Genomic DNA, 22,516 nt, shown 5'->3' on the forward strand with positions numbered 1-22,516 from the left:
AGCTTCCATGTCTCCACACTTTCGAAATACACGTTTTATTCTTGAATATATATTTAACCTTCTACGCCAGATTTGTGTAACAATGAAAGTGAAAAATATTTTCTTGTGACAAATGTTTTCGTTCTGTTTTCTTAGTGAATAACAAGAGAAAAAATCAAAATATGAATAGATTTTTCATACACAGGAATTATTCCCTTTAATCCTATAAAGAGAATAATCCCTGTAGGTGGCCAAAAATGTTCCAATGTCTACTGTTGGTCCAAATATTCGTATTTCCGCTGAATTTCACTTTTTTTCTCCTTTCTATTGTCGGATATAGCTTTGCTTGACAAGAATGTTGATAAATAATCAAGAAATGATAGTATATATCTTCGCTATTTGCAGCAAATGGGTGATACTATTTGACAGAGCTGTTGCACAGTTTTGGAAACGTTTTGACAGTCAATTTATACCTCAAAATATGCAATGTTAAGTTCTCTAAAAAAAAAAAAAAAAAATGCATTAGAAAATTTTAAAGTAAGACAATTTGTGGTTCTTAATTGTACAAAATTAATAAATTTACGATTTAAAAATCCAGTTTTTGGCAGTTGCTTGCAGTGTACATTTTTATAAACTCTATCTTGGTCTACAGTAAAATGTATTTACGTTTGGTCCTGCTTGGGTTAATTTCCTAACCATTGGACTATTATGCAAATGCATTTATTTTATTTTGTTTTAGTTGGAGAAGTTATTTTAGTTAAAGAGGGTGTATACGTAATTGTTGTTAAATGCATATTTACCATATTTACACTTTTTTTTTTCTAAATTGGAAATAAGAGCAATGTACAAAATAAACAAAATAAAAAAGCGAATTCTACTCCCTGACATTATTTCCAAATTCGAATTACGTGCTGGTATAACGTCTACAAGTACAGCCCACATCATCTGACAAAGAGAATTGTTTTAACAATACGTTCCCCAATATTAGGTTTGATGGGAAGAAGATGCCACAATAACTCTGTTCAAGGATCTTTCCTACGCTCCCCCTCCCTCTTTTTAAAATAACATGAAATGTAGTTTTTTGGAAGTGAAAAATTTAGTATGTTCAAAATGTGATTATATAAAATAATAACTGTTGTCAAAACCTTTAGTATAGTGCGTACATATGAATGCCCAATTATCAAGTCATAAACTGTGAATCCACATTTTTGGCCTTAGAAAACAGCTCTTAACTGATTTAATAGCATTTTGTAGCTACTATCAGACACCTTCTAAAATTTGATATAAAATTTATGATCAGTGTTTCTCGAACTGTGATCCATCGACTATAAGTGGGTCCTCGAAAAATAAAATATTTGTTTTACATCCAAATTTTATGTAATGTAGGCGAAACGAGACTGATAATTAATGAAAGTAAATGAATATGAAATAAGTTTGTGAAATGAAAATGTGTGAGGAAACTGGAGAACCCCGAGAAAATCCACAAACACATGTTATTCATTACCAACTTATATGACCAAGGATCGAACTGAGGATCGTTAGCATGAGCGGTGAGCGACCTACCACTGAGCCATCGTCCCTCCACAAGTGATCCTCGAAGTCTGACCTGGTTCACCCTTAAGATTAAACATTAGTATTAAAAAAAATAAAAAAAAATATTGAAAGTGATTTGCTTTGGTCAAATTTTAGTTTTAACAATAATAATAATCAAAAGAAACAGGAAACCACGTTGAAGCGAATTGCGTATCATATTACAGTTAAAAATCTCAAACAGGTAATAGATTGAATTTAATTATACAAATTCTACTACTTTATAAGCGTTCAATTATTAAAAAAGAAATAATCAAACAAACTAGTATGTATTTTATCACAACTAATGTAAAATTAATGAACTTTACTTTTGAAAATAGAAGCATGCTGGTATATGTTCAAAGCATAAAAAACTATAAATTTGCTTCGAAGGGGAACAAGAGTAGAATAATGCGCAGAATAGTCTAATAAAAATGTTTGAGAACATTTGATCTCCAGTTGAAAAAAAAAAATGTTTTGAGAAACGTTGCCGTAAGTTATTCACTTAAAACTGCAAACACATGAGGGGGAAGGGGATGGACGGCGTAGGGAAGTTACTTTGCAAAAGTGAGCAAAGACCATTAGGGTTGGAAAAGCGTAATAGCGTATGACGATCGAATTCAGAACTGAAAGCTGGTCATAACACCTCCCAATCGAGCTGTTATCATGTAACAATAAGTCGCAAGGTATATTAGCGCAGCGAAAACTAATAATCTTACAAATGTAGACAGAAGTTCTTGAACAACAAGAAAAAGATATTTTATGGTATTAATTGCTGCATATTAATTGGAAATTTTAATATAGTGTATCCCTCGGTTGGCGATCTAATCCATTTACGAACAAGTTTTGAGAACAACTGTTCGCTCGGCTTATGAACAATATTTCGAGATACGACCACACATACACCGACATACGCGTATACCCACAATTCCATGTGCCCAATAGTGCTTTTGTGCATTTTCCGTAAACATTGTGTGTCATAGTGCTGTGATCAAAATCTTTTTTATTTTACCTTGCACTTGTTGTGTTTTGTAGCTCTTATACTGTTTTTTTTTAATTTAGTGTTGCTGATTTGTCTTTGAAAAAGATACGGTTAATTTCCATGTATACTCTTCATCATAGAGAACACTTGAAATATTATATCAATATATATAGTACTATGTCTCTGTGGCAATAAAGGATTAAGTGTATTTACATTAATTTCAATGAGGAAAGATAACTTCGGTTCACGAACACGTTACGGAACAGACTAAATTCGTAATTCGTAAGCATACATAAGCATACATGATTCTGCTGCTTTACTTGGTATAAAATTCAACATTTGCTTACAGCAAACAAATGTTCGCAACAAATCAGTTCTGACAAAAGGATCGGTTGATTTTTTTTTTCTTTCTTTTTGTCAAGCATGAAGCCAAGAGTTTTGGGAATACTCAATGGAACCACTTTTACATATATAAAGTTTCCGAACAGTTTATTGCATAAGAATGGATGATTCTATTATATTATATTATATAAACTTTACGAGACACACACCCACACAAGCATTCACCACTTACACAAAATAAGAAATAAAGAACAAAAAACTTTTTTTTTTTTTCAGTTTTAAAAGAATATAAAAGTGTTACCAACGGTCTCACATGGTGACAAATATAAAAAACACAAAGTATTCTCTCACCTAAAAATGCTAAAGGCAAAAATACATTGTTTTAAAACATTTCATCATCTTAGCCTGGAAGAATTTGCGGTGGTTTATCGTTTTAGAGAGCAACAGCCTGTTATCTTGACCTGAGGAATGTTATCCATTCTAAATCAAACATAAAACTGTGGCCATTATTAACATATGCTCTTCCTTGATACAAAAGTGACTTTCAATTCATATCAACCTCTGTAGTAGAAGCAAATAAAGGATAACAATTCACGGCATGCTATTTACATATACAATTTTTTTTTAAAAATGCTAACCAGGTAAGAAAAAAAAACACGAAACACGCTATTTCCCTTCCACAGCACATACGCCGTTAAAAATATGCGGTTAGAGAAATAAACTTACTCTACTATATAAAAAAAAAGTTCCAAGAATAACAGAATTGCCACATTACTGTTAATTTTCTACCGTTTCAGAGCGCTTGTGGTAAGTTTTCCTGAATGACGTGCTTTGCTAATATTTTAGTTCAGGTACACTTTCGCATATACGTTTATTTCTAAAATTGTGCTTGAATGTTTCGTGACGGTAAGTTTTAGGTGTTTTAGTTTCTCGTTCAAGTTTTGAGATCCTTTTTTCACTACGATGTGAAAACGAACATTAGAAATGACCAAAAAAAAAAAAAAAAAAAAAAGCAATGAGTATTAAAGTAAATATAGGACATTTTAGTCACGCACTGAGGTAGGTACTGACAATAACGTTCTACTTACGACACTAAATGTCGCTAGTTATCAGTGGTAAAATTCGACCTTTTCAGTGAATTACTATTGAATTTCAGACTTTAACTTCATTATTTCCGTAAGTTCTAACGCAATAGAATAAGGAACGATTCCCCATTAAAAAAAAAAAAAAAAAAAAGATACAAACACATGATACAGAAATATCCACATCAACATAATATATTGGAATGCCTACGTCATTCTCATGCGTTCTGTAATGATGTATCAAGTCACTGGATGGCTCATTGCATTTTACGGTTCTAGTGGTATTTATTTTCGCGAGGAACAGATAATGAGTAACAGCGAGATTTTGGAAAGTAAGCCATCTGGCGTCTACCTCCAATTTTTCTTACAGCTTAGAAATCTGGAGGCACAGTCTGGCCATCATAATTGTTAAGTCCCGAAATTTCAGCATCACATGAAAGTTCTTGGTAATAAGTACTTAGTTCCTGATTAGTATTGTATACGCACTAAATGGTCTAAAACATGTCATTTTCGACTCTCGCCAATGAATGAGGTAGGAGCGAGCTTTCACAATCAGACCCAAGAGAACGAGAAAAGGTTGAATAAAACAAGGCAAGAACGAGGTAGGGGATAAAATGAGCAATGGTAGTGTTCGCTTAGTCATGAATTTACAGGCGGTGTATCTGCAAAAGCCATCGACTATACATCACTGACTTCTCCTTGTTCTCTGAGTGATTTACTGAGAATCCGAGCGGCAGTGACGTTACAGAGCAGTCAGCTGGAAATGACTGCTCTAAACTGAATTCTCTGGACTTTTAGTCTAAGTAGGGCTGTTCCTAACAAAATGTGTGGAAAGCGAAGAGAAGAGTTTGTGTACAAACGCGAAACAGTTTGTCAGCAGTGTTTGAGAAACAAATTTTATTTCATGTAACGCATGATGATGGATGTTATGCAGAGGCAACTACGTGACCTCGAGTCTGATATCTTTTTTTGTGTCGTAGATGTGATGGAACGTAACAACATGTATTTTCAGCGTGGTCTGTCCACTTTAAATGAGATCGCTATTAACTGTAGTCAAATGTTTTGTGAAATGATTCATACGGCCATATTTCGTGAACTTAAAGATATTATTTTACACTTTAACCCGATTTGTCAGCTGTGGCAATCCTGTGTCAACCTTATACAGAGAAAACTCTTTTAAAAAATAAAATTGAGACTATTATAAACCTGCGTGACGCTGATAACTTGCAGAAATGCGTAAAGCGGGAACTTACTAATAAAGTAGTTCAGTCCTAGATAGACGTATAAAAATATAGGGTACAGAAAAACACTGCTAAAGTTTTAATACATAATACTGTTTACGGAAAGCTGTCCGAGGAGACTTATTCTAACCCTGCTTAAAACATAAGCACGCTACAAAACATGGAAGCTTAAGATTGGATACATTTTATCTCCATACCACTAAAATACAGGGAATTTTACCAGTTTTCGTAATATCGACATTCCAGCCTGTTTTTCACATCTAAGAATTCGTACTGCTGCTCTTTACCTAAAGAAGAGTAACACTACGATTAACAATGAATAATTTTCCTCATTTTTGCGAACTTAAATACACGGAGTATAGCTAGAATGTTGATTTTACTGACAGTGAAAGTTAACACTATTGTACGCTATGTACTTTTGTGGAATCTTTTCTTAATATACGAGGGTCATCTTAAAGAAAATAAAATACACTTTGTAAATCTGTTTATTTTGTTGTGAATGCAACTTCCCATTTACTTCCCGTCTATAATTTTATTTCACGACAGTTACATAAATCCTACTATATGTAATGCGATCGATGATTCACCAAAATTTTAAAAATCAACATTAATTTTTTCTTTAGGCAGTGCGCGCGTTGAATATGGTGCAAACACACAAACCTAAGAAATATTAGATTTAATGAAAATTTAGAGGATTTCCCGCGTTTTTTGGAAGACTAAGCACATTTTTTTGACAGAAGAAACTTTACAAACAATGAAACAGTCTTAGCTCGCTACACCCTCTGTATATGAGTAAAAAGCGATTTCTTCAACGTAAGCATAATGGACACATTCTATTTTAAAAAGATAATTTCCTCTATTTCTTTCTAAATTGATTACCATTACATATTTGAGAAATGCAGGCAACAATTGATATTTGGACACTACCAAGATTTTCTGTAAAGTATCTCACAGTCTTGTCTAGCTGATAACCCTGAGTGCTATGCTTTTACGAACAAATAATCGTTACTCAAAAGCAGAAATTACAGTGGGAGGAAAAAAGAAACTAATATAACAGTTCACTTTCCGCGAAGTATACGTTTAATTAAAATTTCCATTCACAATGTGTTAAGTGTATGTTACTTTAAATACAACCCTCGTATAAATTAACAGATTTCTTTGTCAAAATATCAAAGCACGTTCTCATTATTTAAAAAAAAAAAAAAAAAAAATTCCGAATCTACTCTCCGCAAAATATTATTTCTTCCTATCTTAGCATTTGAACATCCACAGCACCAACTGCAACTTTTGTATCACATGTTACGGGCATTGCAAAATAAATAATCACAAAAAAAGAAATTTCTGCTATCCATCTGGCATGTTTAAAACTGTCGTCTATAAATATACATAATTATTATTATTATTATTATCGTTATTGTTATTATTATTTCATTATTATTATTATAATTATCTCTTTTGAAGAGTTATTTATATCATGTTCACTTCACGCACACTGTCACATACATACAAAACACGCATACGCACATATGATACACACACATCTATATATATTATTTATATATATATTAAATTATGGCAATGAATATAATCATGTACACTTGGAGTATTCCTCTGACGTTCCCTACACTCCATTTCAGAAAGAGAAAGTTTTCAGGGATGTTTACTGCCAGGACCGTGGCTTGTACATCCCAACGAATTTTAATATTTTCCATATTAAAAAATACAAATACTAAGTTCTACAAACTTAAATAAAATTTCTTTTGTTTTAATCAGCGCGAATAAGAACGCTGTACCCTGTGCATTCTTCTCCCACTGCACCAACGGGGGAACGGTGGGGAGTCCAATGGCACTATTTGGAACAAGTGACAAAAACGATCACAGGAAGTCTGAGACGATTCCCCCGAACCACATGACAACCACTGGGATTAGGTAGGTCATCACAGCCTTCGTGACGGACATGGTGGGTTGGGAAGCGACGCCTGGGCTTCCGCCCGTCGGAGCAGATGGCTCTTTCAGCTTCGGTCGATTGGTGGCGTTCAGCACGTCTTCAAAGTTGATATCAGCGCCTGCACCGTCTCCACTGCCAGCTGCTTCGTCGCCGTCACCGTCACCTGAGCCACTGCCGCTTCCATAACCGGATTCCTCAGCTTCAACAAAGAATAGAAACAATAATGATTAACAAATAATTGTTTTTAAAATGGAAATGTATGAAGTTTGAGAAGATTACATTCAAATTATCATCATTGCATCATAATCGATTAATATTCTATTGGATAATAACATTTGTGAAATATGACGATTTTTTTCTTTGAAAGTATGCTTATTACTAAATAATTTGGTATAGAAAATGCAATTGTTATAATGATTAGATTTTTTTGCTTCGTATGCTACAGTATATATGGTAGACATACGTGACAATAATTTATTGCATTATTATGTAGTAATTTCGTAAGACCTCAATTGTATTTTACTAACATAATAGGATTGCCATTTACTTCCATTATCTTCAGTTTCTTTGCATCCGCACTACGACAAAATATTTGCAGATTTTTTTTTTTTTTTTTTTTTTCAATATAGCCATGAAAGAAAGAAGAATTATAGCATTCTCAGATACATTTTAACAATACTAATACGGCTTTTAACAGGATGGAACCAGCAGATAATGGTTAACTTATGACAAAGATATTTTTGAAGCTAAAACATGTTGATATATTTCGGGCAACAAATCTTTGGCCATCCTCTGGGAAAGAAGGTCAATAAAGAGTATACATTTAAAAAGTTTGTATAAAATATGTCAGTTTCCTACGTCTTGTTCCATGTTATCAGAATAACTGAAGCGATTAACTATGTTTCATCTCATTGTAGGACAAGTAGTTAACAATAACGAAACTGCAATCTGCTTCCATCTTCAGTTTCCTGTATATGAACCTTGTAATGTGTTGATGTGCCTTGGAAGACTACCGAACAAATTATTAAAGACTGGAATTTCGTACATAAATTGCCTAAATCAACATTTATGTTACTTACTTGGACTTCTGATTTCTAAAAGCTTCTTGCACTCCCTAGATTTCGGCTCTCCCCTGGAACTTTGTTCACGGACGATTATTAAAAAAAGACTCAGATGGGTCGAATAGTACTACAAACACCTTATCGAATGCTGCCAGTCATATGTCAAATGGCAGTGTAGCATATTGTGAAATGGTAGGTTCAAGTTGTATGCTCTTTTGTTCAAGCAGCCGATTTTTAATTAGTATCCCATTTCTTGCTTAAACAACCCTTATCGATGTCAAGTTTTGGATTTCTTTACGAAAATAACTAAATTTTCAATAACCAGAATTTCTACTTCATTCTTGACTCCAAATAAAATTTTGAGTCCACAATACTATGTAACGTTTCCTTTAAATGTTTCAAAAGTGCGAAACTGGGTATTCTGCTTTAGCTCACATATTCCTTGATCTGTACTTCGTAAGTTTATTTTCATCATGTTTATATAACCTTCCGAGCAACTATATTTTTTTCTCGTATAGATCTTACACCGAATAATACTATTTTCTCTTTTTTTTTTTTCTTTCTTTGTTTGGCGAAAGGGGGGAGAGAAAAGGCTCAAAATTTATGCCAAAAATAGAGTATCTCAAGGCATTGGCGTAACTAGGATATTTTCCTGGGAGGGGCCATGGCCCTTAGTTCTGAAAATTGGAAGAATGTTTTAGAAGACCTTGTTATAATGTTTTTTATATTTCCTTCTGAGTCCTGCTTAACCCGCACTCATTATCATCTCTTCAAGTTCTCCTAACACGACACTATCATGTAACAGTTCAGTGAAAATCTATTACATCAAAAATTTGCTTGAAATTGTATATTTCCTATATTCTGTTGCTACTAATACATAGTATTGTGATAATAACTACTTAAAATCTACTCTAATTATGAAAACTCATTATTTTCTATTACTGTTTTACTCGTGCAATTCTAAGCGAAAGTCAGTTTACTCTTACGTCTAATAGAAACACAAATAAATAGCATTGTGGCTCAGTTACACAAACCTGTGCAAACAAAGAAATTATAATTTTTTATACACAAGTAAATGCTCCAGCATATTTAAGATACCTATGTATTGCTTCTACATTCTGATTACTTTAATTTATTATGCACTCCTTTCGTTAAATTTACTTTCATTTATAGATAGGGCGATCCACGTACCAAGGGACAATACTTCGCATATGATGATAGCTATTTGATGTAGCCCTAAAACTTATGAATTTGTATTTTTTAAAACCAATATGCAAGCAAACTATGATTTCTGTGTTATAACATTATTTATCACTGTTTAATTTAACAAACAAATTAGTTAGCAATAATCGATTATCATCAATTTATGATTGTCCCTAGGTACAATAATTTAAGTCCCTTAGTACCCCCTTCCCCCGTACCAAGAGACGATATGATTTGCTCGGTTAAAGTTGCTCTGGCTCTTGTTATTGCTGCAATACGCATATACTTTTACAGTATGAAATTAAAATATCAGGTTATCAGGTACTTATTTTTTTCTTTAGCATACCATAAATATACTCATTTTTCAAAAGCAAAATATAAGAAGCGTTCCTGGGATGCACGACTTCCGCTATTGAAATTTATTTATTGTTTAGTCGGGTGCAGAATAACGTCGTGTCTGTGTCTTGTAATATTGTTCCCCTCCCAACTTTCGACACCCTGCACAAAAATTTCTGGGTGCGTGCCAGGTTCCAGTTTATACCTTAAGAATCTAACTACAAACTTCAGTTCATAAATAATAATAATAATAATAATAAAGCAACAAACATTATGACTTTTGAATGAGTGTTATATTGCATGTATGTAGAAGGCAACAATCACTTGAGTTTAGCAGTTAAAGAATTCGGTTTTTTCTTTCTTTCCTTTCTTTCTTTCTTTTTTTTTAAATGTAAACTAATAATTTGCCGTGAGAATCTTAATTATTCAAATATTATTATGTTATAAATAAAATAATAACATTAAGACTGGTTTATCATACATACTATATGAACAAAAAAAAACTTACTTATATGTTAATTACTTGAAATATTACAAAAATAATTTACATTAATGAAGCTATCAAATAAAAAAGAACGCATATAGTGCTAGTTGAGAGGTCGCTACACTGCCCACTATCACATTGGTCCAGGAATTTTATTACATCAAAGCACCAGGCCATCTTAAAAAAAAAAAAAAAAAAAAAAAAAAAAAAAAAAAAAAAAAAAAAAAAAAAAAACCTGAAAATATGTCGAATGCAATCATCACTAAAATTGTTATTCGTAAAATCAGGTAAATTAATAACATTATTTTCGTCCAATAGGAAAATTCTGGGGAAAATCTTTGCTTTTTGGGGGGAGACGGCCCTCCCTGGCCCCCCCTCTAGTTCCGCCTGTCTCAAGGACCTCTCAAGTTAGGGAGCTGAAACTCGGTAGAAACTCCTCATTGAAAATACGCGTATATGTGTCCCAAGTTAAAAAGTCCGTTTTTAATGGGATAAAGGGGGGGGGGGGGAGCAATTTCTATAATTTTCTCTCAATATATAAAAATGACATCGAGGGTGTCTGGCTCATAATCACGGGTATAAGGCCGAACCATTTGAAAAAAAAAAAAAAAAAAAAATGAACAAACATAGCGTCGATCTGTTTTCTTTATTTAATTTTGATTCAGATACACATTGTAAAAAGAAAAGAGCGTTCAAATACAACTTTCAAATATTTTTCCGTAAACCTATTCTTCCCGTGCAAAGACAGAGCATTTCAGATAGTCAAACTTGAAATAATGAACTATAATATGAGGCGTGCTTTTTAAGTACCGTTTTGAAATTCGGCCGCTGCAGCGCTGCAGTCGGCATCCCGCTCATGCGTCCTGTGTACCTACATATGTTGGCAAGTCACAGACGCGATTGCAAAAGCATTCGACCGTATTTACGTTTGTTTGTGAGTAGTGAAAATACCTCCACCGACTGTGAAACACACGCTGTGATTCGTTTTATTAGTAATAAAGGCATGGAAGACGCTGAAATTCATCACCAGATTAGTAAAATATCTGTTTTCTTTCACTTTTTCGTCAACTTTCTGCACCAAGTCTTCAGTGATGATAGAAGTCGCCCACTTCGTTCCTCATCATAAATACTCGTTTGCAATCTTTAAAAGCTCTAACCCATTTCCGTACCATTCCATCACTTACAATATTTTCTAAGAGGGTTAGGGAGGCAAAGGAAGCTCATATACACCTTTCACATATTTCGCTTAAACCTATTTCCCCCGTGCGAAAAACAGGGGTCCAGATAGTTATCTATCAACCTCTGAAACTACAATTCAACTGATATAATTACCATAGTCGATCCATTCTACATCCATCCCATTATAAGCGTTCTTCAACTTGCTTGTGATAGTTTTCAACACAAAAATCTGTTCATTAAGAAGACTACTAGGTCTGCTTACGTCCACTTGAACTTCTGGATTATTCTGCTGGTTGGTTATTCCATCACCTATTATCTCTTGTTCGTACCTTTAATGAATAAATGAATATAGTTATTACCTTGTGTCATTGTCATTCATTCTATATCTCTACTAATATCCTATTTTCATACGTATAACTTAACAATGCTGATAACATTCAGCGAAATTTCAACGTTTAATATGAACAAATCCATAAGAGAGTACATAAAAGCAAAATGATTTCCATTAAAGTTCATTTAAACAACATCCAACTTATTCATTTGCCAAATGATTCATAAAATACTTCAAGCAATTTGGAAAATATTTTAATATTTCATTTTTATCGATTAAAAGAGAAATTTGCTAGTAGTAGTTGCTTGCACTCGATTTGGGTATACAATGCTCTCAAAAAAAGTTACCTACAAGCAAGCTTCGTACAAAAAAAAAAATAAATAAATAAATAAATAAAAAATAAATAAATAAATAAAAAAATATAGTTTTACGTCTTATGGTTATGCCGGCTAGGCTAAACAAGACGGTGATGATGAGAAATGAATGAAATGATGGAATGAAGAAAGTGGGAGAATCCCGAGAAAACCCACGCACACGGTGTTTGTCCACCACAAGGCTCACTTGGTGCGAGCTGGGATCGAACCAAGGGCCCCAAGCACCAGAAGTGAACGCTCTACCACTGAGCCATCGCGACCCCTAAGCTTCATACGGTTAGAAATAATATTAAGTATAGGTTGGAGATATCATCTCTTATACTTATTGTTTCTGACTGTACATTTGAAACAAAACAAAATATTGAACTCCTGGAAATGTGGATTAAATGGTTGAATATCAGCAAGATCGACTTGCAATGGGAAATCCATTATTTGCATTTCTGTGAATAACTTACTACAGTTCGATAGGAAGAAAAATAAAAAGGTACCGGGGACACCCTATGAATAATTACCGCTTTTCTTAAAAGAAACTTTGAAATTTTATGCAAAATAAATAAACTATTGGATTACAAATACTAACCTAGCTTTCTTAAGACCATTCCAGCAACTGTCATCTTTCACAGGGCTGGCAGCAACATTTTCATTGCTACAAATCTGGTATGGCAGTTGCACCCAAAACTGTCGAGTTACTCTCATCTGAAACAAAGGCGAAAAAAACGTTGGATATTTACAACTACTAGTGACAAGTACAATAAGCACTGGCTACTACAAGAGAAGACTGACTTGTACAAAAATGTTATTTTTGGTATTCTTAGTAGTAAAATGGAATATTTAGTTTAAAGTTCCATATGTTGCGCGATTTTGTTTAATTCCATAATATATATATAACTAACTCTATGGCCTATGGAACCCGGAGGTTCAGTGTCGCGTTCACAAAAACTCTCCACTGACTTCTATCCTTAGCTAATTGCATCCAGTTTCTACTTTGTATTCCTATCTCTGCGAGATCCATCTTAATATTGTCCTTCCATCTGCGCCTAGGTCTTCCTAATGGTCGTTTTCCTATGAGTCTACCAGTCAAGACTTTGAAAGCGTTTCTACTTTCTTTCATTCTAGCTACATGACCTGCCCACCTAAGCCTCCTAGACTTGACGACCCTATATATATATAAATATATATATAAGTTGAAGAGAACTGTTTAGTTAGCTTTTGTTTCCATATTAACCAGCCTTGATCTTGGCCTTCAGGCGGTCAGGTGGGTGGTAGTGGTAGTCCAACAGGTGCTGACATCTATAAAGTAAAATCTAGGGAAAATAGGTAACGAAAACTTCATACGACGGAGGAACATGGAACCGACTTGATCTAAATGGAAAGTCTTCTTCAAATTTATAATTTACAATGTTAATGTGGACTGTTAAATTGAACTTATGTGATCAGTGTTTGGAATTATATTCAAAATTATATAATAATGGACCTATTAGTCGGAATTAAATTAAAACAAATATTTCTTCGTAAAAAGTGACTTAACTAAAACTAAATATGAACTTTTTGGAAAACGATTGGAAACGGCAAGTGCTAAAGTGTTGTGAAGTGATGATTTAATTTTTATATGACTATACTGTGGAAGATTACAGGTATTTGTTTGATTAGTGGCATTTGAAGAAATTACCGAGAAATATTTGTATAAAACCTAAATTAGCCACATTTACGTTCGAATGCGGGTTCATATGTTTCGTTTGTATTCTTTAGTCTTGATTAAATACTTGTTTTCATTTACATGCCCATTTTTAAATTTTGTATTTAATAGAGAAGCCACATCCGCAGTTGCAAATCTAATATATCATGCAACAATCATGGAACACATAGTATGGGAATGCCTGTACACTAAAGGTTACTCTGCCTTCTATATAAAATTTTAAACAACAAAATCCAAGTGTTGCAATTACATGTACTTCTTAAATTTAAAGTTCCCAACGTAAGAAGATGTCCAAAAGTTGGCTTATTTCACTGTAGAACATTAAAAACCAATACATTGAAACGCTCACCTAATTTGGAGGATGTGTGACCTCTACAACAAACTGTGTGTGGTTGATCCAAATATTAATATATGCAATAAATTAAAAAAAAAAAAAAAAAAGCAGTAAATTCTATAAATGCCAGTTCGATGATTAACCAGTCATTAAAACTACATCTTGCCTGTTTATTCTACTGTTATATCTTTATCTGTTTTCGTGAATACTGTAAATGGGTATCTTTATTGTAATATTCGTATCTCTAAATAAATAAATAAATGTCACTCGCTATTCTTGTTGGTTAGTGAATTTTCACATACTTTTCAAGGAAAAATATTTGCATACACATATTAAAACAAACTGCACAAAATCACCGAAGCACAGACGGAATTAACGAATGCAGCACCCTATTTGATACCACATTACAGTTGTTAGTATACAATTATTCAAAAATCTACATATTTCTAATTAGTATATATAAACATAGAAAATCAATAGAATAAAATAATACATTAAGTAATTACATTCAATTATCCAGCTGATATGCAAGTTCTACTTACTTTCTGCTTGATATCTTTGATGAGACGATTGATCTTTGGCCCACCCTGATGATCCGTGGTTCTTGACCGATCGAACTGTAACGTTTCAAACTTGAGTTCAGTGGCGTCTCTACGCCCAAGGCGAGGTTTCCCACACCCATTGAACACCTGAAAAAAGCCAATTTCATTATAATGTAATAATTAAGAGTGCAATCCTTAAATTGACGGATTCCCAAACCATTACATTGTCAACAATAAAAAAAGAGCTCAGCACTTTTGCGCTTTCAAGTACTTCGTTAAATGATACTTACTTACAAGCAGCACCTTACGCCAAAACAAACACAAATGAAAGATGTTGTCTTTACGAAAAATTCTTCCGCACCATCCTACAAGAACAAACTTATTGCAAATTTTACTTATGTTGAACTGGACACATCAACAAAATCACTAAAAAAATTAAGTTATTTGATCTTTAAACTAAGTATACTTATCACCTCTTCGTTGGTTTAATGACTAGCTTATGCGACCTCGGTGCACGTGGTTTTGGGTTCGAGTTGAATTGATTTCGGGTTTAACGTCCCGTTCAGCAGCGACGCTATATGAGAAGTGGACCTACTGATTAACGTGGAATCCGAACCACATGAGCTCCCGCCGGGAATCGAACTCGGGTCTCCCACGCCAAAGGCGCGTACGCTAAGCGCTTAGCCACGGAGGAGCTCAGGTTTTGGGTTCGATTCCCAGTAAGAATGATCTAGGGCGTTAACAAATTACGGTGGTTTGGATTCCACCTTAAACTGTACGTCCACGTCTTGTACAGTCTCGGCGCTGAAGATGGACGCTGAATTTCAGCAAACAAACAAAAAGAATATATCGTCATATTCTCTTTTCTACACAACGGAAAATTCAATATCACAGCTGAAGGACTATTTCTTTAAAGAACATTTTTATAAACACGAAGCATGTTAAGCATACAACAACGGCCCATACTTACTCAAGTGGCTATAATACACGTAGTCATGGTTCAATCGGGAAAATAGTAATAGGCCTGGGATAAAAACACAGCAGTGGTTCCAATTCCAGTGCTGGAAGAGATGTAATCAACTAATATAGATGCAAGATTTTAAAATAGTGCAGGGTGTTTCAAAATAAATATAGGAGTTTTACGGCGTTGTAGTATTCATTACATTTAACGCACAATTTTAAATAATATATCAAATGCAAGAGCACGAAATGTTCAACGTGAGCACCATTTGTCACACGACACACATCGAGTCGATAGGCAACAAAGGCCCATAAACTTTCCGCCGGGGTATAGCACAAAACATATTCAATTTAGAGGAGTCTTGTTGCAACTGTACCATGCCATAGGGCAGCGGTTCCCAACCTTTTTCAAGTTGCGGCACACTCAGGTGTAACTTGAATTCTCGAGGCACATTCATATATATTATATATATATAATATGAAATATCATGATTTTTTTCTGTGATTAGGCCTACTGATCTCACAAAGAAGAAAGCTCGATGACTGGTTTTCTTTTGTGGTAAATCATTATGCTTATTGTTCATTCTAATTTAAAAATAGGAAACAGTTGCAGTGAAATATAGGACTCGGGTTTTTTTAAAAATCCACTTTCTCTTTCAAAAAATCTATCCAACCTTTCACTAAAAGGGAAGATCACTAAATAACGAACTAATAAGCAAATCTCTTGTACTTTTAAAACATAAATGTAGGTAATTTTTCCGCATGTTTGCTTCGTCAAAAGGATTCAATGATACTTTAAAATTTCAAGTTACAAAATAAACTGCAACAACAATGAAGCAATAATGGTCATGACAATGATAACAAATACTTTTCTCAACATTAAAAATGTACAGAAAAGTAACACAGTATGAAACTTTTGTAGATTCATAAGAGAGGTTCATAGTAATGTGAAATACAAATATACATTTTTCCCTATGTCTTGCAATTTGATTTCTATAGAATTAACAATTTTGTTTCGATTTCCTCGCGGCACACCAGCGACCTATTCGCGGCACACCAGTGTGCCGCGGCACACCGGTTGGGAAACGCTGCCATAGGGATTTGATGACCCCCAGATGCGAACATTATGAGTGTTAACATCGGCACTTAAGTGAAATGTCGATTCATCGCTGAAGATGATACAATCCAGAAAATCTTCATCGTCATGCAAGAACATTTCATTTGCAAAGCTGACACGTAAACAGTAGTTTGTAGGCTTTAGAGCTTGTAGCAACTGCAAACGATAAGGACGTAGTTGTAAGCGTCTCCTTAAAATTCTTCACACAGATGGTTGCACTACAACTACAGATTCAGTTTTTGCAAAATGTAAAACATACAAAGCTTTCTACTCACTAGTCGCTTTCTTTGCTACTAGCGCTCTCTAACGGCAGACAGAGGAAATAGCGCATGCCCATGCGTGTGTACAAGATTGATTGAGTTTGTTCTTTCATTTAATGTATTATTTATAATTGTAAATTAATTGTAATAAATACCATATAGCCTTAAAACCTCGAGATTCATTTTGAAACACCTTGCACTTTTTATACTTGAACATGGTTGTTTCTTTAATGTTCTTCTTGTCCCTCGATACACTTCTCCCAACACGTCACCAAGCAGTGGGTGGATGCCCTTAGGAAAACTACTAATAGTTGCTAGCTCAGTGTCACTACAGTTTATCCAGGTATTTCAAATGTAAATGGTGGATACATCACCGAAAATGCTACTACAAAATTCTGCTCACTGAATACTATATAACTAATCATTGCCACTTTTTACTACTATACATTAAAATTAAGTCTTCTTACCTTCTGAGATATTTCATTACTGTTCTCCTGAAAATTCATAATGGCTTCCGATATTTTAATATCCATTGGCTCTACAACAGTTTCAATGTTAAAAGGTCCTAACAATCGATCTGCCACATTTGTCAACGCATCTGAAAGAAAAACATATTTGATCAAGAAGAAGAAGAAAATACTAATTTCTCTATAGATGAAATTCAATGACATTTTAAGACAGAAAAAGAAAAGTACATGACGACCATGAATTGAACACGGGTGTATCTGGTTCACCGTGCAGATACATTAAGCACTACGCTACCCAATCCGTTTCCTGAACAGCTACACATTCTATCACTTTTAACCCTTTTAAGTTTTTCGGTCGTTTTCGACCGATATTGTAGTGTCTTAAAGATTCGATTAAAAGAGAACTAAGAATGATTTTTTATTTATTTATTTTCCAAGAGAGGAGGCATTCAAGAAAGCATTGAAAGGGTCTATACGCTTCCGAGCGTCAGAACATAGGGGGGGTATTACGTCGTCAATTTACTTTTTTTTTTTTTTTTTTTTTTTAACTGAGGTCTAACTTCAACAATTTTTGGTGAGCTTCTCTTTAATCCTAGAATCCTAACATTTTCCCTAAACAATCAGTGGACCCATTAGTTTTTATGAGAATTTTTTCGGATCTCTTCGTCAACATAGAAGGGGAGTTCAGAGGGGCAAAAGGGATATTTTTGACCAAAAATCTCACTTTCGCGATTCTTGCTCCGCTCGGCTACATGATAGGGACATTTGAGTGATACTTTCTGAAAGCCAACTGAATTCTGAAGAGAACGACGTATGAATCATCATCCTACGATAATTAGGGACGTGTCAGGAAATTTTTGAAGTTTGTATAGTATCCTTGGGAAATTTCGGAAATATTCGCAGAAAAGGAAAATATTTTTCCCGCCCTTAGTATTGAAGACAGGAGATTGGTATTAGGCACAAGTAATTAGTACCATAAGTAATATTTTTTAAAGTGATTTCCAGATCTCTATGTTTACCCAGGGCCACACCAGAGGACCCCAAAACGAAAAAAAAAAGGGATTTTTCAGCAAAAATCCTTATTTTACTCAATTTTCCCTCCTTAGGGACGTCCGAGGGAGATGAAGGTAATACAATCTGGAAGCCTGCTCTATTCTGAAGAGAATTGTGTATGAATCGTGATCCTACGATAATTAGGGACAAGTCAAGAAATTTTTGAAATTTATATAGGGTATTCTAGGACATTCTGGGAATATTCGCAGAAGAGGAAAATATTTTTCCCGTCCTTAGTGTAGAAGATAGGAGATTGGTATTTGGCACAAGCAATTAGTACACTACGTAGTATTTTTTAAAGTGATTTCTGGATCTCTATGTTTACCCAGGGCCGCGCCAGAGGGCTCCAAACCGGAAAAAAAGGGATATTTTCAGCAAAAATTCCTATTTTCCTCAATTTTTCCCTTCTTAGGGAAGTCCGAGGGACATACGGGTGATACCATCTGAAAGGCTACTCCATTCTGAACACAACGACGTATGAACCATAATTTTACGATATTTAGAGACGTGTTAGAATTTTTTTTTAATTTGTAGGGTGCATTTTAGGGAACTTTTGGGCTTTTTTTTTTTATGCTCTCTCAACATGGGTAAAAATTTCCCGCCCTTACTATTCAAGACAGGAAATTCGAATTTGTCACAAGTAATTAGTACACTACGTAGTATTTTTCCAAATTTCTGGAGGTTTGTGCGCAGACCCGGTAGAGCCTCAGGAGGCTCCAAACTTTGAAGAAGTTATTTTTGGCAAAAAATCACGATTTTCCTTCAAATAATTCCCTTCTGGTACATCATAGGGACATGTAAGTGGTACCGTTTGAAAGGCTGTTCCATTCTGAGAAAAATGAGGTATGAACCATGATCCTAAGGCAAATAGGGATGACACTGTCGCTGCTTATCTGAGACTCAAGAAAAACGCCGAAAAAGGCAAGAATTTAGAAGGGTTAAAGTCGGTGATCAGTCAGTCAGATCACAGTGTTTAAAAAAAAATTGAAGTCTTTATTTTACGTCCCACTATTATGCCGTCCAGGCTAAAGGAAAAGGTGATGATGAGAAATGAATGAAATGATGGGATGAATAAAGTGGGACGAAACGGGAGAACCCCGAGAAAACCCATGCACATGGTGTTTGTCCTCCACGAAGTTCACTTGGCGCGAGCTGGGATCGAAACGAAGGACCCTACACTAGAGATGCAAAAAAGCCGGCTTTTTTGAATCGATGGTTATTTTCACATAAAAAGCCGGCTTTTTAGGGAAAAAACGAGAATTTTGGAAATTTTGGCTTTTTTCATTTTCATGATTTTTCTACCTAAATAGCTTTCTTATAGTATATTCTATACTAGATAAGAATTCCATGACCTAAATGCCATATTTCGCTCTGAAATTCACCATCAAAATGAATGGAGGACATGTTTTACGAATTAAAGCTAACATGAAGAATGTAGTATTTGAGGGTAATTTTAGAGGCTATTTAACTTTATTTTAACTTTTGAGTTGTCGACATTTTTTCTTCTCTAGATCATTTTAGTTTGTCATCAGTGTTTCATTTCCATGAGCTTAGTACTCTAGCTTTTAGCGCAAAAGTTGAACTTATGTTTTTCTATATATCCGTCAAAGCGTACGTTTTTCAATATATCCGTCTAACCTTACTTCCACATTTCTGTTATACTGTAGCTGTGCAACGATTTAGCAATAATTTTCCGGATGCAACCTTGAATACTAATTTATACAAATGATCAGTAGCGGAGAAACGTACTTTGGGGCCGGTTTCTGATTGTTTCGTTTTCTAAAATGTCCTAATTTTATTTGTGAGGAGCTTGAAGTTTATGAGTACAGGCATAATTAATATTTCGTTTCGTTTATATATTTAGCGATAATCTTCCGAATACAACCTTGAAGATCATTTTATACTGGATTTAGAAAAGTATTTTGAGAGAGGATTTTCTTACTAATGTTTAGTTTTTCTAAACATTCGTAATTTTTATTTGAAGGGAGCTTAAAGTTTATGAGTAAAGGCATAACTAATAGATATTTCGTTTGTTTTAGACATTCCGTAATTTGGGGGAACAGGCTTCAGTCCGAAAGACAGCCCCCTAACCTTCGCAAAACCGTCACTGCTGGTAATTAGTAATAATAACAATTTAAAAACAGTAAGCAAGGAAATCGGCCAACTCACAGTACACGCACTATTTCTACAGATGGAATGAAGAAAAGCTTTGTCAGAATGGTTGAATGCTGGGTTGAATCCCGGATTTCCCTTATAGAAGCGCAAAAGCTCCACTCAGTTACGTTTGTTGTGCAGTTGTATTTATCTTAACTTAAATGTCTTCCGTATTCCTTTTTTTGTGGTGGTGGGGAAGGGGGAGGAGAGTTCCGTAATGAATTGAAGGGTGTGAGCAAAGAACATGGTAGCCAACAAATTTTCAATTGCTGAGTTTTGCAGCACCAGATAGACAGCAACGCATACCGCTTCTTTTAATCCTTCATGTATAGTCTTATGTGAAAAATCAGCTTTCCAACTTTCAAAATGGATTGTGCAGCAGTACATTTCTTAAAATAGTAAAATTGTGGGTTTCCATGTTCTTGCCTCACACCTTCCATATGTTGAATCCCTCGTGTTAAAAATTCAGAGAACTTGACTGAGTAAACCGTGATGGTAGTTATATAAAACTGTAGAATTTCAAGAATATACAGAACCAAAAGCTCTAGATATGCAGCCTTTAAGTGTATCATATAGATCTAAGTATTTCTCTTATGTTTTATTTTAATTTTATTTTGTTCCAAAAAGAGGGTATGGTATATTTTGAAGTAAAAATACTACATAGAATTTTGCTAGTTATTTGTGTATTTTTTAAAAGAAGTATTTACTTTTAGGTTTGGCTGGTTTACATCAGCTGTTTATTCTTTTAAAAAAAATAAACAACTGGTTTAAACTAAAAAAATAAATAAAAAGAACGATAAATGCGAATCGTGTGAACTTCATAGTGACGTTTCCACACATCAAACCATCTGCATTAGTTTTATTTCCTTTTCACCTTTTAATCAAGGTGTCCCATGTTCAATTATCGTTCGAACCACTACCCTTCTTTCATGCGTAAACAAAGTAGCGGTTCGGATGTCACTTTAAGTGAAAGTCTTCTCCTTGATGACCTAGGCATTACATAAGTATGTTAAGCCTGAACATACGAAACGAAACCAAATTGTATATTTCTGCATGCCTGAATGGCTGTTTTATAAAGAAGACAAGGTTGCTTAAATATATTGATAGAAATTGGCAAAATTTACCGATTGCCTACGTAGCTTCCAACATTAGTTTGGATTAGACTTTCAATGATATCTACATATTAAATTTGTAATTTAATACCTGTTTTAGCGTACTGATTATGATACGCTGACCTTTAAATTTTACATGCAAAGCAATAACAGGACTTTTCCGTTATTGTTTTACATTTAGAATAATGACGGGATTTTCCCGATGGCTAGGGCGGGAGTTGCCCAATTTAAGAAATTTACTGGCCGGACTTCTTTAAGCTTATGTGACCTCTTCCAGCATAACCCCGTTGTTGCATAATAACACCAAGGCGAATCAAACTTATTTCTGTCAATATATAATATAAATACATAAAGCAAAAATACCTAAATCCAATAAACCTGGTTTAAACCAAAAAAAAACCTAGTTTAAACTCCCCCTAAACAACGGGTTTTTTGGCATTTTCAAAAACAACCATGGTTCTTGCCAACCCTGCTTACTTTTGTATATAGGAGGTTAAAAAAATCTTATATACATTGGTTAATCCTTTGCAATTCATAATGTCAATATGTTGAGAAGTAAAATTGTTTGAAATATCTTTTCGAAATTCATGGTTTATTTTCGAGGTTTTATATTATTATCGACATCAACCACTAATTAAATGACTTTTTGTGTTATAGAGAAGCGAAACAAAATCTGCTTAATGAATTTGAAGCAGAGTTTTGAAAAAAGC

The 22,516-nt window shown here is 34.3% G+C and overlaps 1 protein-coding gene across 1 annotated transcript in view; it reads right to left on the reverse strand.

Moving 5' to 3' along the window:
- Window positions 1-4,098: 4,098 nt before the first annotated feature.
- The window catches only part of dlp (glypican dally-like), a 55,811-nt gene continuing 37,393 nt past the window's right edge, over window positions 4,099-22,516 (reverse strand). The window contains exons 6-10 of the mRNA XM_081770017.1: window positions 17,488-17,618; window positions 14,684-14,830; window positions 12,692-12,807; window positions 11,560-11,735; window positions 4,099-7,342 (exon numbers count right to left, since the gene is read on the reverse strand). Of these exons, the coding sequence (XP_081626143.1) occupies window positions 7,071-7,342; window positions 11,560-11,735; window positions 12,692-12,807; window positions 14,684-14,830; window positions 17,488-17,618 (842 nt within the window). The 3' untranslated portion in view covers window positions 4,099-7,070. The remainder of the gene's footprint in view (window positions 7,343-11,559; window positions 11,736-12,691; window positions 12,808-14,683; window positions 14,831-17,487; window positions 17,619-22,516) is intronic.

This window comes from Thermobia domestica, chromosome 8 (assembly GCF_964235325.1).
Source record: "Thermobia domestica chromosome 8, izTheDome1.hap1.1, whole genome shotgun sequence".
Lineage (NCBI taxonomy): Eukaryota > Metazoa > Arthropoda > Insecta > Zygentoma > Lepismatidae > Thermobia > Thermobia domestica.